Below are 18,447 nucleotides of genomic sequence, written 5' to 3' on the forward strand. Positions count from 1 at the left end.
GGCCAGGACCGCCCCCACCCCATACTGCGAAGCATCTGTAGCCAGGACCAACGGCTTATGGGGATCAAAAGTAGCCAAACAAGGGGCTGACGTGAGGAGGCCCTTCAACGAGGTGAACGCTCGCTCGCATGCAGGCGACCAATCAAAAGGAACACCCTTGTGCAGAAGGCAGTACAGTGGGTGGGCTATAGTGGAAGCCCTGGGAATGAACCGGTGGTAATAGGCTATCTTGCCTAAAAAAGCTTGTAACTCTTTCAGCGAAGCGGGCCGAGGAAGGTTGACGATACCTTGGACCAAACTTCCTAGTGGCTGGATACCGTGCCGAGAGATGGTGTAGCCCACATACTCAATGGATGGTTGAAAGAAGGTTGACTTATGCAGGTTGCAACGCAAGCCCACAGACCTGAATTTGAGAAAGAGGGTGCGAAGGTTGTGCAAGTGTTCCTTCGTGCTGCGGCCTGTGACAATTATGTCATCCAGGTAATTAATACAATGAGGAATTGTCGACGTGACATGCTCAAGATAACGCTGGAATATCGCCGGGGCACTGGATATTCCAAAGGCCAACCGCTGGTATTGGTAAAGGCCAAACGGGGTGTTGACGACCGCCAACCGTTTGGAGACCTCATCAAGTGGTATCTGATGATAAGCCTCCAACAGATCGATTTTCGAAAAATATTGGCCTCCCGCCACGGAGGAGAACAATTCATCAGCACGAGGCAAAGGATAGGTGTCCACCACCAATTGGGAATAAATAGTGGCCTTGAAATCGCCGCAAAGACGTAATTTTCCCGAGGGCTTCTTTACAATAACGAGGGGCGAAGCCCACTCACTGGAAGAAATGGGAAGAACGATCCCTAGGGCTGACAGCCGGTCTAGCTCTTCCTTTACCTGAGGGCGGAGAGCCAAGGGGATCTGCCTCGCGCGTAGAAAACGCGGGCGAGCCGACGCCTTCAACGTTAAGTGAGCTTCAAAATCTGAAACACGCCCCAGGCCCTCCTCAAAAATATCTGGAAAGTCGGAGATCAAAGATTCCAATGATTGATAGGGAACGTCTTCGGAGACCAACTGTATGGTGCCAGCGATAGAAAAACCGAAAGCTTGAAAGGCATCCAGACCAAAAAGGTTAGCTGAGCTCGCATCACTGACAACAATAAAAGTAATAGGCCGAGTGACTGATTTATAAGTCACGTCGGTAGTGAATTGACCCAGAAGGGGAATGAACTGTTTACCATAACCGCGTAGACGCCGGTTAACTGGCGCCAACGGGGGCGATCCAAGGTCGGAATAAGTTTGTGCATTCAACAACGAAACCGCCGCGCCCGTATCGACTTGAAGTTGTAACCGGCGCGACCGAACCGACACCTCGATAAAGAGTTTGCGTGCCGATGCGTCGGGAGCCTGGCCCGATGAAACTTCCTGAATGTCAACGTCCATGTCCTCTGTACCTGCTTCCTTCGATTCTTTTGAGGCTGAGCGGCAAACTTTAGCAATGTGACCTTTTCTATTACATTTGCGACAAACGGTCCAATGCTGGGGGCACTCTGACCGATCATGATGTATATAGCACGACGCACAGGACGGCAACAGGGGCCAGCGGCCGGAATTCTGTTTACGCGCCGTGCGGGAGCGGCCATAACGGCCGGACTGTACCGCTCGCACGTCGTCCACCCCTGACACAGTGGACGCGGCCGCGCCGCTCTGAACCTCCGCGACGTCGCACCACGCTTCCAGCTGTTGACCTGCTGCGTGAGAGACTTCATACGATTGAGCAATGGACAGGACTTCCTCGAGGGAAGGGATTTCTAACTGCAGGGCCCGTTGCCGGACCTCCCTATCAGGGGCCGAACGAACAATGACGTCGTGTACCATAACGTGGGCGTACGACTCTCGCGACTGCTCCGTGACAAAATGACACTTGCGACTAAGACCGTGCAGGGTAACGGCCCACGCCCGATAAGACTGATGGGGCTGTTTCTTGCATTGATAGAACTCGACCCTAGCCACCACAATATGCGTGCGGCGGCGATAATATGAAGACAGCAATGAACACAATGCGTCAAACGACAAGGACGAGGGTTCCTGCAACGGCGCGAGCTGCCGAAAACTTGATACAGCGAGGGAGATATCCAAGACAAGAAGAGCGCACGACATACCTCCGCATCGGCAACATGAAACGCCTGGAAATGCTGCCGAAGGCGATGTTCATATGCGTCCCAATCCTCCGCCGTCTCGTCATACGGGAGAAAGGGAGGAGGGAACGGCGCCGGAGCAGACGGCGTGGAGAGCAACGCCGGAAGCACTTGTTTCATGGTGGCCATGAGTTCCGTCTGCTGCGCAACCAAAACTCGCACCAAATCCTCCATGCCGTGGAGAAGCTGCGAAACCGGAACAACGACGCAACACGCGAAAGAACGACCCTACTCGTCGCCAATTGTGTAGTAACACTGTTCACGTTTACGTCGCACTTCACTTAGCGTATACCGGGACTGTGTCCTAGGCATGCCCGATGTTAACTGATTGGGCACGGCCCGTGCTGCCGGAGTTGTTGTTGTTGTTGTTGTTGTTGTTGTTGTTGTCATGCCGGCAGAGGTCGCGTCCGCATTCTCGCGTGCCCTCTGGTGGACGGGACTCTACTTGCGGCAACTACCATCCGTGACACGCCGTGCCAATGTGCGCCTCCCGCGGTCTTTCTGGTGGCTACTACAGACACCAATTCCTAAGATACAGAGTGAGTATGTCATAGCACCCAAAATGGCTTCCCCATGGCGTTGACTGTAGCTCTTGACTATTTTAAGAATTTTCTGAGTCAACGATAGCTGGAATTCTGGTATAGCCACAGAAATTTTATTCCAGGTGCTGACATCAAGAGACAGGCAGAGTATGATTATGAATCGTAACTGCCTAACCATTTTGTTTTATAGACTTGAGAATTCTATATAGGAAGTAAATTCAAACATGAGAGTGTGGGAGATATTTGTTTTAAAACAGGCGAAATACCCTCAAACTTCAGGAAGAATATAATAATTTCAATCCCAAAGAAAGCAGGTGTTGACAGATGTGAAAATGACCGAACTATCAGTTTAATAAGTCAAAACTGTTTAGGCCATGACTCTGTGTCTAATATTTGTGTGTATCTGTTTCATGACACAATGGAACAGGTACTGCTGCTACAACATTGGGTTCAAACTACAAAAGTCCCTCATATGCGAATTTCAGACCAGAGACTCAATGGAAGACAACATATTCAGGCAGGACCTCTAATCAATTATCTTTCTGCATCTTTTATGTCACCAACTTGGTTCTTGTAGTGAGTAGAAGTGGCCTGGACTCTGTTGCTGTCTTATGTAAGGGATAGTTTTCCATTTTTGCTACCATTCTGTACACAAGCTTCTGTAGCGACAGTCTGTGAAGTGCTACGAGATTTTACTTGTGTATGGAATAGTTACAATTTATTTCATGTGTTGATCAGAACTGTCAAGTTTATGGAACTGCAGTGCAGGATCTAGCTAGATCCTCAGCACCTGTGATTGGTGCCCTTACCAACTACGCAAAAGCTTAGTTTGCTGTCTGATAATATGTCTCATATTGTGCAGGTGTAGTCAACCATGGCACAAGCACAGTCAAATATGGCACAATCACTTTCAACTATGGCACGTGCACAGTCTGAAATCCAGACACAGGTTGACTTAATTCCGCTGATCGTGCAAAATCGAAACGAAATGCAAGAGATGACAGCTGATCTTGTCAGAAAGTGTGATGTGATGTCAAATGAGTTACAAGAACTGCGACAGGCTCATGAGAAATTTCTGATAGAGATTGAAAAGACATGTGATGCTGCTAATGAAATTGTGGATCAACAGAATCAAGTAGAAGAAACAGTTTCTAGCCTCAGCAAAACAGTGCAAAATATTTCCTCAGGACAGGAAGGTAAAATTGAAGAAAATTTTGAGGTACATAAGCGTTACTAAATGGCTCTGAGCACTATAGGACTCAACTGCTGTGGTCATAAGTCCCCCAGAACTTAGAACTATTTAAACCTAACTAACCTAAGGACATCACACACATCCATGCCCGAGGCAGGATTCGAACCTGCGACCGTAGCGGTCGTGCGGTTCCAGACTGTAGCGCCTTTAACCGCTCGGCCACTCCGGCCAGCACATAAGCGTTACTTTTCGGAGTAGATCAACTGGAGGAAAGGCAAAGGAACAGCATCTGAGTCAGGCGATAATAGATCGTGTAATAGGTGCTATCTCATCCTTATCCTCAGACAAATTGCCAGAAGAGAATTTCTTTAAGAAAAGATCAGAAGAGGTTAAGACTCAGTTAGGCTCCAATTTTGTGACATAGAAGGAGCAAGTCAAGGAATCTATTAAGATGACCAAAGGAAAGCTACAAGAGTTTTGAGGGCTGATGAACAGTGGTAGCAAGGTATATCAAACTCCACAACAACAAACTTTGTGTGACAAATCAAGTTACAGATATTAAAATGTGTATTTGTCATACTGCAGTCCCCCATTTAGTCCACAAGAAGCCACTATGGGCCATTACATGTTTCTACACCTAACATCGAAGAGAAAATGCTCCAGTATCAACAATTTCAGATATTTATTCCCGATAAGAGGACTGTAAACCCTGTACAGTTCGTGCGACGGTTCGAGGGAGCTTTACCTTGAAACTGAACTGATGCAGAGAAGATAAGCTATGTATTGGGACATATTCAAGGAGAAAGTGCACAGTGGGCAACCAATGCATGCGAATCTTGTCAGATTTACGATGAATTTGAACAGGTGTTCTTAGCAAAATACTAGTCACATGGAATTCAACAAAGGTTGCGCCAAGAAGTATTTTACCCTCATTCTCATTCAAGCAAGTGACGTTAAGAAACTACTTAGAAAAATATCTTAATAAATGTCGCTACTGGGATGCTCCATTACCACAACAGGATCTATTGAAAATATTAAAAGCTAGATTACCAGTTAGTGTCAGAAATCAGCTATTTATCACTTATAAACTCACATGGGAAGTATTTTATTACATTTTTTAAAAATATATGTTAAAATTTTCACGTGCATTACTTCAAGATCTAATAAAAGTGGTGATTTTTTTTTTTTTATATATAGAGGGCTGTGGATTGCTGTGTTATAAAGGTTAAATAACGTGTTTGTATTGGTAGCACTGTCAAAATCAGTATTTTATTGTTTCATAGTATAAACACGCATTGTATGTCAAAGCACTAATGTTTTTGATGAATAGATTGGTAATCTCTCAAAAAGTAAAGTATGAAGCCAAAATGAAGTGTTTTTAAGAAACGTGGGTTTCAGGGTAATAGATTTCCGAATAAACAGAAACACTGTGTTCAACATGTGGTGTGTGAAGGTAGAGACAATGAAATACAGGCAAACTTATCAGTATCTAGAGAAACACCAATTAGTGCTTTGAAGATTAAAATAAAACGTTGTGATACACAGTTTCCTCAATACTAAAGTGATGTAAATGGTAGGTCAGGTTATATTCTGATAAATTTACACATCATAACAAGATAGATTTACACATCCTAACAAGGGTGTTAAGTGAATGTGTGTGTTGTAAAATACGTGGAGGGCCAGTTAGTCTACATGAAGACAGTGAGGTATCAAATGGACTAGCCAGGAAACTTATCATTAATTGTGCCAGTTGTAAATATATTCATTCGTTTTTGGAATTTTGATGAGAGTAAAGATAACTATTTTGAAGTAAATGTTAGGTGGTTTTGTGGATTGAGGGCTACTTGTAAAGGACACACTGCAGCAGAAACAATGTGTGCCATGATGAATATGTCATGCCAATCTTGTAAATTTGACAAGTATGCAGGATTTATTGGAGCTGCTGTGGAATCTGTTGCATGTGAGTCAATGAAGGGTGCTGCAAACGAAGCTGTTGAAATAAATGATGGCACGACCGACATACCAGTAGCTTTTGATGGCACCTGGCAGAAGTGCGAATACAGTTCTAGAATTCTGTTGTTATGGTGGCGAGTGTGTATGCTGGAAAGGTAACAGATTTCCAGATTTTAACCAAAAATTGTTATAAGTGTAAATCAGGGAATGAAGAAGGGCACATCTGTGACAGAAATTATGAAGGAACAAGTAGTGGTACAGAGGCCTCTGCAGCTATTGAAATTTTTAATCGACCTGTGAACAAAAGTTAAGTGTGTTACATTAAGTTCTTAGACGATGGAGACTCACAATCATAAACAGTGTAGTAGCCACTCAGCCTTATGGTTAGAAGATTATCACAAAACTGGAATGTGTTGGTCATGTCCAGAAGAGGATGGGACCAGGTTGACGAAGTTGAAACCAAGTTTGAGAGACAAGAAACTTTCTGATGGTGAAACCATACGAGGCAGGCTGACAGAAGAAACGATTGATGAACTACAATAGTATTATGGGATGGCCACTAGAAATAATACTGACAATTTGTTGAAAATGAAGCAGATAGTATGGGCTACGTTACCTTCTTCCACAGACTGTCAACTGATGAAAAACCCGTACACCACCTTTGCCTTCCTGGACCTGATTCATGGTGCAATTACTGCAATGCCCAGTACTCATATAGTTCATACAGCCATAAACATTCCATCCCTGCAACAGTCGTGGATATCATAAAACCTATTTACAGAGACCTGGCAAATCCTGAACTACTGAAGAAGTGTCTGACAAAATCCCAATGAGTCATTCAATTACCTTATACGGACTCGCTTACCAAAAAATGTTTTTATTGGAATGAAGACACTAAAGTGGGGGGGGGGGGGGGGGGGGGTGATCAGTGATACTGTTACTGCTTTTAATGATGGCAACATTGGTAGGGTGAAAGTGCTACAGCATACGGCAATCAATCCCGGACCAAACTGCATCAGAGAACTTGAATGGATGGACAAGGTTCCCATTGATAAAGCAGAGTATGCAGCACAGTTGGCCACTAAGGAGTCCAGAAAGAAGAAAAGACTTGGAAAAAGATAAAGAGGACGATATACAGTATGGTGCAGGGTGCTTCAGAGTGACTAAAAATAAAAAATTAAGCACATATTAATTGAGTTACACTCTTTTGAAACTTTAGAAGCCATTCCCGAAAATTCACATTTTCTGTTGCATTTTTCCCTAAATCTCAGAAACCACTTCGAGTAGAGTATTCAATTTTTCAGGAAGTAATAACATACATATCCTGAGTCTACTGAACCAAAATAAGATTATAATGTTACGTATAATTAAAATTATTAAGAATAATGTAAAAAATGGTACACAAAATTTTAACCATGTAATTAAAAAATTGTATTTATGAAAGCAGTGGCTGAAATGCAATTATTGTAGTTCAGTAGAACCAGAACATACAGTTTTAATGTCCTGTAAAAGTTTCATGTAAATGTTACATTGGTTCCTGAAATACAGGGAAGCCAAGTCACTAAATTTAACATTGTCAGGATAAGGTGTTCCAGCTGCCCTTTATGTGTCAGACAAAAATTTCGAGGAATTTTTGTTTGTTAGATTCAACTGACTTCACTGTTGGAAGAACAGTGGAAATGGAAATGGTAGGGGCTTCCAACTGGACAGAAAGAAATTTAACAGAGGCAAATGGAAGTACAATCCAGTCCAACCTAATGACCAACATATGTCAGTTTTGGAACAATAACTTTCTGCAACAGCAACAATAGAATGAACTGCAGTTTCTATGCTGGGAAATTGGCATATGTAGACACCAATAATTACAGAGGTAACAGACGACGCAAAAAGTGGCAGACGCGCATCCAACAGACTAATTGTGACCACCTCGAGTCCCAGAGACGCGGTCAGGGATTCGAATAACGGTCATGACCAGCAACTGCAGATGCTACGGTACAATGATGGAACAGAATTATCACAGGAATTGTGTGAGGATCAGTATGACAAGGTTTGTCCTTTTGTGCAAGTGTCAGAAATCCTTGCCACAATCAAAGGAATTCCAGTCACTGTAACATTAGCCATGGCAGCTTCAGCTAATGTTATAATAAGTGCCTTGTTCCAAAAACTATTGTGAAAAGCAAAAGTACCAATTTTGCCAGTGATAACTGCAGAAATATAGGAGCCTTAAGCACAAGATCCACAAGTGTCAGGATACAGACACAACTGAAGTTGAAATTGGGAAATGCAGCAATTACATGCACAATCCTGGTTGTTGAAAAATCGATCTTTGATTATATCCTGGGCATTAGCATCGTACAATATATGGATGGAAGCATCAAGTTCTCAGTGAGGAAAGCAACATTTTGTATTGCTGGTGCTTTAGTGGAGATTGACTTAATACGGAAGGAAGGAGTACATGAGCAGTACTGCCATGTGGGCCATATAAGCTTGATCATCACAAATAATAAAGACCGAAAAATGTTTTCCCTGAACACAATGAAAGTATCTACTTATTCAGATCAAGTACTCACGAAATCAAAGGAACCTTTGCACTTCACTAATTCACAAAAGCAGCATTATCAAGCCTCCTATTACCTCATATGGTTGTTTTTGAAGACAAACCTGGAGTCATCAAAGCATGGTGTGTGTCATCTTTATGTTATGCCACATAGTACATACAGTCATAGCTTTTATCCAGTTCTCTGGTGTCTTAAGAAACAAGAGGAAATTATGAAAACTTGTTCATGCCTCAACCAAATTCACTCCTGCTGAGTTGATGTTTAGAAGAAAGGAAAGAAATGAATGCGTAGATAAAACTCCAAAGGCAGATGATACTGACATACCTAGGGAAAAGAAAATAAGACAAGCTCTGGTTAACCTCACTGAGAAGGCCAGGTTCAGAATAAAGGATTATGATAGGAAGCTCCAACGGATGCGGACATTGAGGATTGGTACTGCTGCAAGCACATCTGCAATCCTCATTACTTTCCAAAAATAATGGGAAGTGGCAATTATTATACACTGGACTGTTTATGGAAATGTCTTCCGGGTCTGGTACAATGGCTAGTGCATCCCCCATAGGTGATGCGGTTGCAAGCTGATGTATAAGGGCACACGCGAAACAGCTAGTGGCGTTGGCGTTATAGTATCATCCAAGTTTGACGGTAATATTTCTGAAGTGCAAAGATATGATGAGTGCCTGATGAATATTGTCTACATCACAGATGGCAGAAAAATTCTCTTTTTCAGTGCCTACACTCCACAAACTGGCCAAACTACTTCTGTCAAGGACGCCTTTTGGAGGACGCTTGATGCAAAGCTGAAGTGCCCCCAGAAGATTACATCATTATCACTGGTGATCTGAATGGGCACATGGGGTGCAGAAAGGAAGAACATACTGCTCATGGCCAGCATGGGTTCGGAGAAGAGAATTTGTCAGAACCTCATAATCTGGCAACTGCAAAAACACGGTTCAAAAAGTGTGACTCACATCTAATCTGTTTCTTTGTTTACGAAAGTGCCACTCAGTGACGCTCTGGAGCACATCGGTTCCATTTTCCTGCAAGACATCACAAAGCTCTTCCATGCATGTCTCACCACAAGCTATTTCACGTGGAATGGCAATTTCTACGAACAACTGGAAGGCGTTGCCATGGGTAGTCCCCTTAGTCCAGTAGCGGCCAACTTCTTCATGGAGCATTTCGAAGCACAGGCACTGGACTCGGCGACTTGTAAACAAAAGGTGTGGTACAGGTATGTCGATGATACTTTCGTTGTGTGGAGCCATGGTGAAGAACACCTCGGTGACTTCTTAAGACACTTGAACAGCCTCCACACCAATATTTACCATGGAAGTAGAGAAGGACAATAAACTACCATTTCTAGATGTGCTTGTCAAAAGGGACTGCGAAAATCTGGGACATCGCGTGTACCGAAAACTGACACACAAGGACCGATACCTGCACAAACTATCAAACCACCACCCGAGCCAGAAAAGAGGCATGATTCATATGCTCATAATCCGAGCAGGACGAATATGTGAGCCACAGCACCTCAAATGCGAAATGCAACATCTGGAAAGTGTTCTGAGGAGAAATGGGTACTCCACAAATTATATTAGAAGTGTAACACAGTCAAACACTCGATGAAGTAAGAAATCAGGAAAAGAAATATCGGGTACGGCCTTTCTGCCATACATTCCCAGAGTGATGGACAGAATCGGCCGTGTATTGCACAAACACTGCGTAAAGACAATTTTCAAACCGACAAGGAAGATCAAAGAATGTCTTAGATCAGCAGAGGATAAAAGGGACCCACTTGCAACGTTGGGAATATACTGCTTACCATGCACATGCGGAAAAGTTTATGTCGGAATGACTGGACGATCAATCAACACTAGGATTAAAGAACATAAGCGACATTGCAGGTCGGGGCAGGTGGAGAAATCGGCCGTGGCAGAGCACGCGCTGAGTGAGACCAACCATGTAATAAAATTCACCAACACGGAAGTTCTGGCTGTAGAGAAGCACAATCACACTCACTTGTTTAGAGAAGCCGTAGAAATACACAAACAGGGGAACAGCTTCAACAAGAAAGAGGAAAGTCTTAAGGTAAACGGATGCTGGCTTCCCGTACTGCAGCGAATGACTGTCACAGGTAGCAAGAGGAGAACCGCACTGGAAATGACCGCGGAGAAGCCCTCGGATGTTGGCTTGCCAGGTACATACAGTCTGCGGCCACAATCTCGGCTCCAGTTCACCACCGGCAATGGAGGGTGAAGCTTTGACAATGCCAGTCACTCGTGCTGGCGAAACGTCAGTAAAATCATCAGACAAATGTTGGCCAAAGAACCTAAGACAGAAGCAAATTGGCAGTTTGTCAACAAGTGGCCACGAAAGCCTTAACAATTTTGTATACAACACACTGATCGCACAGGACCTGCAAGAATCAAATGGTGAAAGTTCAAGGATAAGGAAGCCGACATCATAGCCCGAATTATTTTGCCACCAGTTACCACAGTTGAAGAAAGCTGGGAGAAACTAAAAAGAGTCTGCTCACGAAGCTGCACATGCAATTCTTGGGACAACAAAGCCAGGATTATGGAGGATTGATCGAGATAATGTTTGTATCATGAGTTTCTCGCCGATAAAACACCGGAGTGATGGGATGCATACAGAACAGCCCGAAGAGATGCAAAACAGGTTATAGCAGCAAAATCCTCACGTTATGCTGATCTATACGCACAACTTGACACACGTGAAGGAGAGTGGGTCTTATATCGACTCGCTAAAGAAAGACATCGCAATTCAGAAGATTTTCATTGGTTCTACTGAGTTGGTGATGAGATTGGTAATCTACTAGTTGACTGGAAGAAGGCCAGAGAATGATGGCACAGCTACTTCAAGAAGATCTCAACAGAAGAGTTTCTCATCTACCAATACCCACCGGCAATGTTGCTGAATGGCCCGTAAGAGAAATTGCAGTCGAAGAGGTCAAGAATGCTTTGAGGAAAATGAAGGATGAGAAAGCCACTGGCCCAGATGATCTTCCAGCAGAGTTATGGTGTTCCTATCATTGGAAGGCAGCCAAATGATAAATGGAAGTCTTCAAGAAGATCATTGACGAGGGAAAAACACCAACTGATTGGCAACAGAAAACCACCATGCCTATCTTTAAGCAGGGAAATCCCACTGAGTGCACCAACTACCACCCAATTCGAGTTCTCTGCCACGCCATGAAAAACTTTGAGCATGTTCTGGACCAAAAGATCTGTGAGATCACACAGATTTCCATAAACCAAGCTGTATTTGTGAAGAACTGTTGCACAACTGATGCGATTCATGCTGCAAGACTCTTAGTCCAGAAATATCATGAGAATACCCAGCTGCTGCACTCAGCATTCCTGGATCTCCAAAAGGCTTTTGATCAGGTGCCACACAGTCTCATCTGGCTAGCACTTCGACAGCAAGATGTGCCAGAGCAGCTTATTAATTGGGTGTAGATAATTTATGCACAGCCAAGAAGTTACGTCCGTACAACCTCAGGACTATAGAAGGACTTTCCCATCACAGTCGGTGTCTATCAAGGTTCTTAATTATCACCACTTCTGTTCATTCTCGTAATGGACACCATGACAGCTAACCTGCACTGGCCATTATGTTGATGACGTGTTGTTGGCAGCAGAAAACAAGCTTGATATGCAGACCCAAATTCAAGAATGGAGTGACCGATTGGCCAAACACAGTTAGCTCCTCAATTTGAAGAAAACCGAGTACATGACATCAGACAGACATGAAATGGGAACTATCACGATTAATGGTGTAGATCTGACTCATGTGAGTAAGTTTAAGTACCTTGGTTCCACGATCACTGGTGACGGGCGACTCACCAAAGAGGTCAACACCAAAACTCAGGCAGCCTGGATGAAGTGGTGAACAACAACCGGAGTCACTAGTGACCGCAGGATGAAAGATAATTTAAAATAAAAAATCCATCGCACAATCATCCGACCAGTTGCCTTGTATGATTGTGAGTGCTGGTCGACTACAGTTGAGACAGAACGCCGCCTAAGTGTAATGGAAACAAAGATATGGTGGACAGTGGGCCTCACTTAGTTATATCACGGTTCCAATGACATCATTAGGAAACAGTTTGGTGTTACACTGGTCCAAGACAAGGTGCGTGAGAGTGGTCTTCAATGGTTTGGGCATGTTTTACGGGCCGGTGATGACTACTGCCAAGGCGGGTTACATACTTGAAGTCGATGGAATTCTAGTCTTGAGAATTCAAAATAGGAAGTAATTGTGGTAAAATATTGGGGAAGCAACTTCTCTCGCCCAAAAGTTTTTATTCAAGTAAGTAGTATTATTCAAACATAATAATACAACAATATTATAAAAAGGAAAGTTGCTACTCACCATATAGCGGAGATGCTGAGTCACTGAAAGGCAGAGCAGAAAGACTGTCACAAATAAAGCTTTCGGCCCCTAAGGCCTTTGTCAAAAATAAGACACACCCTGTGTGTGTGTGTGTGTGTGTGTGTGTGTGTGTGTGTATGTGTATGTGTGTGTGTGTGCGTGTCTCCACTGTCTATTTTTTATAAACCCCATATGGGTCCAAAGCTTTATTTGTGACAGTCTTTTTGTTGTGCCTATCTGTGACTCTACATCTTCGGTGAGTAGGAACTTTCCTTTTCATAACATTGTTACATTCCATTCTGGATTTTCCATTGTTCAGTCATAATAATTTCACTCCAATTTAATGAGGAAAATCATTAAAACAGACAGCATGTTCACTGTTACTACACGCACCATGCGTGTGTCTGACTAACAGTCACTCCTCACCAGGTGTAGTTCATTGAGAATTTTGGGGTAAATTCTAGAGACGCTCGTATTTCCACTGTCTTGAAAACGCGTTATTTTAAAGATGAGTGTGTGAAAGTGGAACTGTGTCTACTGCACCACGATTGTGTGTGTGGAGGACTGGCGTGTATTGGGCGGTTGATGGGCGCGAGCAGGTAGCCACAGCACTTGCCTCGGAAGTTACACACCCAGCACAAGGAGCAAATGTGACGTATTCCATGACGGTGCTACGTAAGTCATTATTGAGAACAGTTGAATGCTGTTAAAGAAAAGAAAAAACATTTACTTATTCACTTACTTTCGTGAGGTCCAGATGGTGGACTTGCTAGAGCTTTCTAGTTTGTATTTGTTATAAAGTATGTAAGCGTATCTGTCGGATCGGTAATTGTTGGGCTTACAAAAAAATGAATCAGTTATATGGTGTCTTGTTTGTGGAAGTGAAAATATAGTGAGATTGGTTTAAAAGTATCCTGAGTGTACGGAGTTATTTTAAGAGTATAAAAAGTTCCTCCAAAACAGCACCTTATCTTCAGAGAAGAAGTTGGGCAGGCAATTGCAGCCGGCTATCCTGAAAGGAAGATCGGTGAAACAACTCCGTGTAAGCTCAATAATAAAGTGGGAGTGTGAGTTTGGCACACTAGCACCACACTGCTCCCTCCAGTCGCCGGAAACCACAAGACAGGTGATGCCGCTATTGCGTGGACGGGTTTATGTCGATAGTAGGTCGGTGGTAATCAGTGTATTTCAGTAACTGAGAAGCATTATGATCAAAGAATAGATTAGCAAAATATCAATTGCAAAGCCATTGTTGAACCTCTGCAATTTCAATGTCATGCGATTATAAGAATAGAAATTTATGTTTTAATTATATATATCATTATGTAACCATTTTCTTTACAGTCACTCGACATGAAATGGTAGAGCTTACTCCATTCTTTCTGCACCACTCTTCTTGACATATAAGCGATCACCTCTATTGTTGTTGTTGCGGTCTTCAGTCCTGAGACTGGTTTGATGCAGCTCTCCATGCTACTCTATCCTGTGCAAGCTTCTTCGTCTCCCAGTACTTACTGCAACCTACATCCATCTGAATATGCTTAGTGTATTGATCTCTTGGTCTCCCTCTACGATTTTTACCCTCCACGCTGCCCTCCAATGCTAAATTTGTGATCCCTTGATGCCTCAAAACATGTCCTACCAACCGATCCCTTCTTCTAGTCAAGTTGTGCCACAAACTTCTCTTCTCCCCAATCCTATTCAATACCTCCTCATTAGTTACGTGATCTACCCACCTTATCTTCAGCATTCTTCTGTAGCACCAAATTTCGAAAGCTTCTATTCTCTTCTTGTCCAAATTGGTTATCGTCCATGTTTCACTTCCATACATGGCTACACTCCATACAAATACTTTCAGAAACGACTTCCTGACACTTAAATCTATACTCGATGTTAACAAATTTCTCTTCTTCACAAACGATTTCCTTGCCATTGCCAGTCTACATTTTATATCCTCTCTACTTCGACCATCATCAGTTATTTTGCTCCCTAAATAGCAAAACTCCTTTACTACTTTAAGTGTCTCATTTCCTAATCTAATCCCCTCAGCATCACCCGATTTAATTTGACTACATTCCATTATCCTCGTTTTGCTTTTGTTGATGTTCATCTTATATCCTCCTTTCAAGACACTGTCCATTCCGTTCAACTGCTCTTCCAAGTCCTTTGCTGTCTCTGACAGAATTACAATGTCATCAGCAAACCTAAAAGTTTTTACTACTTCTCCATGAATTTTAATACCTACTCCGAATTTTTCTTTTGTTTCCTTTACTGCTTGCTCAATATACAGATTGAATAACATCGGGGAGAGGCTACAACCCTGTCTCACTCCTTTCCCAACCACTGCTTCCCTTTCATGCCCCTCGACTCTTATAACTGCCATCTGGTTTCTGTACAAATTGTAAATAGCCTTTCGCTCCCTGTATTTTACCCCTGCCACCTTCAGAATTTGAAAGAGAGTATTCCAGTTAATGTTGTCAAAAGCTTTCTCTAAGTCTACAAATGCTAGAAACGTAGGTTTGCCTTTTCTTAATCTTTCTTCTAAGATAGGTCGTAAGGTTAGTATTGCCTCACGTGTTCCAACATTTCTACGGAATCCAAACTGATCCTCCCCGAGGTCCGCTTCTACCAGTTTTTCCATTCGTCTGTAAAGAATTCGCGTTAGTATTTTGCAGCTGTGACTTATTAAACTGATAGTTCTGTAATTTTCACATCTGTCAACACCTGCTTTCTTTGGGATTGGAATTATTACACTCTTCTTGAAGTCTGTGGGTATTTCGCCTGTGTCATACATCTTGCTCACCAGATGGTAGAGTTTTGTCATGACTGGCTCTCCCAAGGCCATCAGTAGTTCTAATGGAATGTTGTCTACTCCCGGGGCCTTGTTTCGACTCAGGTCTTTCAGTGCTCTGTCAAACTCTTCATGCAGTACCTTATCTCCCATTTCATCTTCATCTACATCCTCTTCCATTTCCATAATATTGTCCTCAAGTACATCGCCCTTGTATAAACCCTCTATATACTCCTTCCACCTTCCTGCCTTCCTTTCTTTGCTTAGAACTGGGTTGCCATCTGAGCTCTTGATATTCATACAAGTGGTATGAATATCACCTCTACAACACCTAAAATAAACTGGAGATTCTATAAATTTCAGCTCAAACACACAATAATCTCGACTGAATCCAAGTCTCAGAGTATGACAATATATAAATAACACAGACTAAATATTTACCTTAAAATTTTGTGTCAATGTTATGGGGATACATCAGGTGCTCCATCAGGAGCATTCAACAAATCTGGTGAATGGCGACTGATATTGCTGACTGTATTCCTGTTTTCTGTTGGAGACGATAATGCTGCTCGCAGTAGGACCAGTAAAATCCACATGATAAACACCATAACAGGAAAAGTGAGCAGATGATATCCACGTAACCTGAAGGCTAGCGCCCCCACAGAAATCCAGATCACAAGTTCTCGACTTCCTAGGCGTCGAAGACTGAGTCGTGGTGGTAGCTGCTGTGTAACAAGAACAGGGAACCGGCGAGATCCAGAAGTGTTACGTTCATAAGAGTGAATGGTTTGAGGTGGCAACAGTACTCGCTGCATCACTCTGCCTACAACACTAGGCCTCCGGTACAGTTCTGCTAACTCTGATCCATACTGGAAACATAAAAATGCATTTATGTTTTATCACAAGTGATAACAGAAAATGTAAGTCATAATAGTTACTATTTACATATATATCATTTATCTATACATCGTGTAGAAGTTACATTTGTTATTTTACGTAAGAGGCAGAGTGATTCTAACAGCTGTATGCACACACAACATTCTAATATTCTATTGGCCTTTGGAAAAGAATGGCAGATGTAAGTCATCAAATAATCAGATGATACAAATGTTTCTACAATTTCACCTTTAGATCTGTAATATAACAAACAGGGTATGAGACTGCATATCTCAGATCATGGAAACACACTAATTAAAATACGCTTCCTAGATAACCATTATTCATGAAACACAGAGCAAAGGAGTGAAGTATTCAGCTATAAAAATCCTTAACTAATTACACAGTAATGTGAAGAATCTAATACACTAAAGGTCATTAAAATTGTGACAAAATGGAGGCAGCATGCAATGAACCTCAAACTGGCATGAAGCTTACTGCAAGCTACAATATGCAAATGATTAGCATTTGAGTGCAGCCACACAGAGTAGGTTGGAGTATGGTGCACCCGAAACTGAACTTATATTTAATTTATTTATTCAAGTTATTAAGAACAACCATTCAATCTCCTACTAATACACAATAGTGTGTGGCACTGAGACACTTAACTCATCTTTTATTCTGTTGTTCGAAGAAACATTCTGTAAATTTGTGACTCTGAAGCCCTAACACCAACTCCATGTGACCATCAGCCATCAAGTGATCAGTGTAAACCACTTCATGGCCCCGGTAAATGTTGAGAATCGAGAGGGAGAGATAGCGGAGAGCTGCAGGGTTAACGGAGTCCTTAGGGCCATGCGAAAGGACCAGAAGAATCGGTGGCCTAGGTGTACACCATGGAGGTGTACATGAATGGAACTCGAGGAGAGATGGTAATGGGAAGGACTCCAGTTCAGACAGAAGGGACCGGATGTGAACTGCAATTGTATGCCCTGACCTGGGCCGCCAATGGGGGAGATGAACTGCCGTGGTTGGGAAAAGAAGACGGTAATTCGGATTCACAGGAGAACTACGAACGTGTGCAACGTAACTGGCAAACAGTTGTGCACACCTAGCCTTCAATGGAGGGACTCCGGTCTCCACCAGGACACTGGTCACCGGACTCATTCTAAAAGCTCCCGTCACTAGGCTAATGCCACAGTGGTGCCCTGGGGCAAGTAAACGCAACGTTGAGGACATCGCCAAACTGTAAACCAGACTCCCTTAGTCAAGGCGAGTTAGAACAAGGGCTCTGTAGAGCTGCAGCAGCATAGAGGGATCTGCACCCCAGTTGGTGTTGCTCAGGCAGCAGAGGGCATTAAGGTGCTGCCAGAAGCTCCCGTCACTAGGCTAATGCCACAGTGGTGCGCTGGGGCAAGTAAACGCAATGTTGAGGGCATCGCCAAACTGTAAACCAGGCTCCCTTAGTCAAGGCGAGTTAGAACAAGGGCTCTGTAGAGCTGCAGCAGCATAGAGGGATCTGCACCCCAGTTGGTGTTGCTCAGGCAGCAGAGGGCATTGAGGTGCTGCCAGCAAGTTGACAAAGGTGAGATAGCCAAGTCAATCGGGCATCGAAAACCAGTCCTAAGAATAGATATGTCTCCACTACAGTGAGTGGATCATCATTAAGGTAAAGTTCTGGTTCTGGATGAACGGCGTGACACCGACAGAAATGCACAAGACACAACTTCGCGGCTGAAAACTGGAAGCCGTGGGCTAGAGCCCATGACTGCACCTTGTGGATGGCTCTCTATAGGTGCTGGTGGGCAACACTAGTACTGGAGAAGTGGTACAAAATGCATCTGCATACAGAGAAGGTGAGACCGATGGCCAGACAGCTGCTCCTAGACCGTTAATGGCCACTAAAAATAGAGATACACTCATTACAGAGCCCTGCGGGACCCCG

The 18,447-nt window shown here is 43.3% G+C and overlaps 1 protein-coding gene across 2 annotated transcripts in view; it reads right to left on the reverse strand.

Moving 5' to 3' along the window:
* Positions 1-18,447, reverse strand: part of LOC124602067 (sphingomyelin phosphodiesterase 4) — a 200,969-nt gene that overhangs the window by 29,982 nt on the left and 152,540 nt on the right. For both annotated transcript variants that reach the window (XM_047136294.1, XM_047136293.1), the window contains exon 12: positions 16,068-16,495. In XM_047136294.1, coding sequence (XP_046992250.1) covers positions 16,088-16,495 — 408 coding nt within the window. In that variant the 3' untranslated portion in view covers positions 16,068-16,087. The remainder of the gene's footprint in view (positions 1-16,067; positions 16,496-18,447) is intronic.

This window comes from Schistocerca americana, chromosome 1, assembly GCF_021461395.2.
Source record: "Schistocerca americana isolate TAMUIC-IGC-003095 chromosome 1, iqSchAmer2.1, whole genome shotgun sequence".
In the NCBI taxonomy this organism is placed as follows: Eukaryota; Metazoa; Arthropoda; class Insecta; order Orthoptera; family Acrididae; genus Schistocerca; species Schistocerca americana.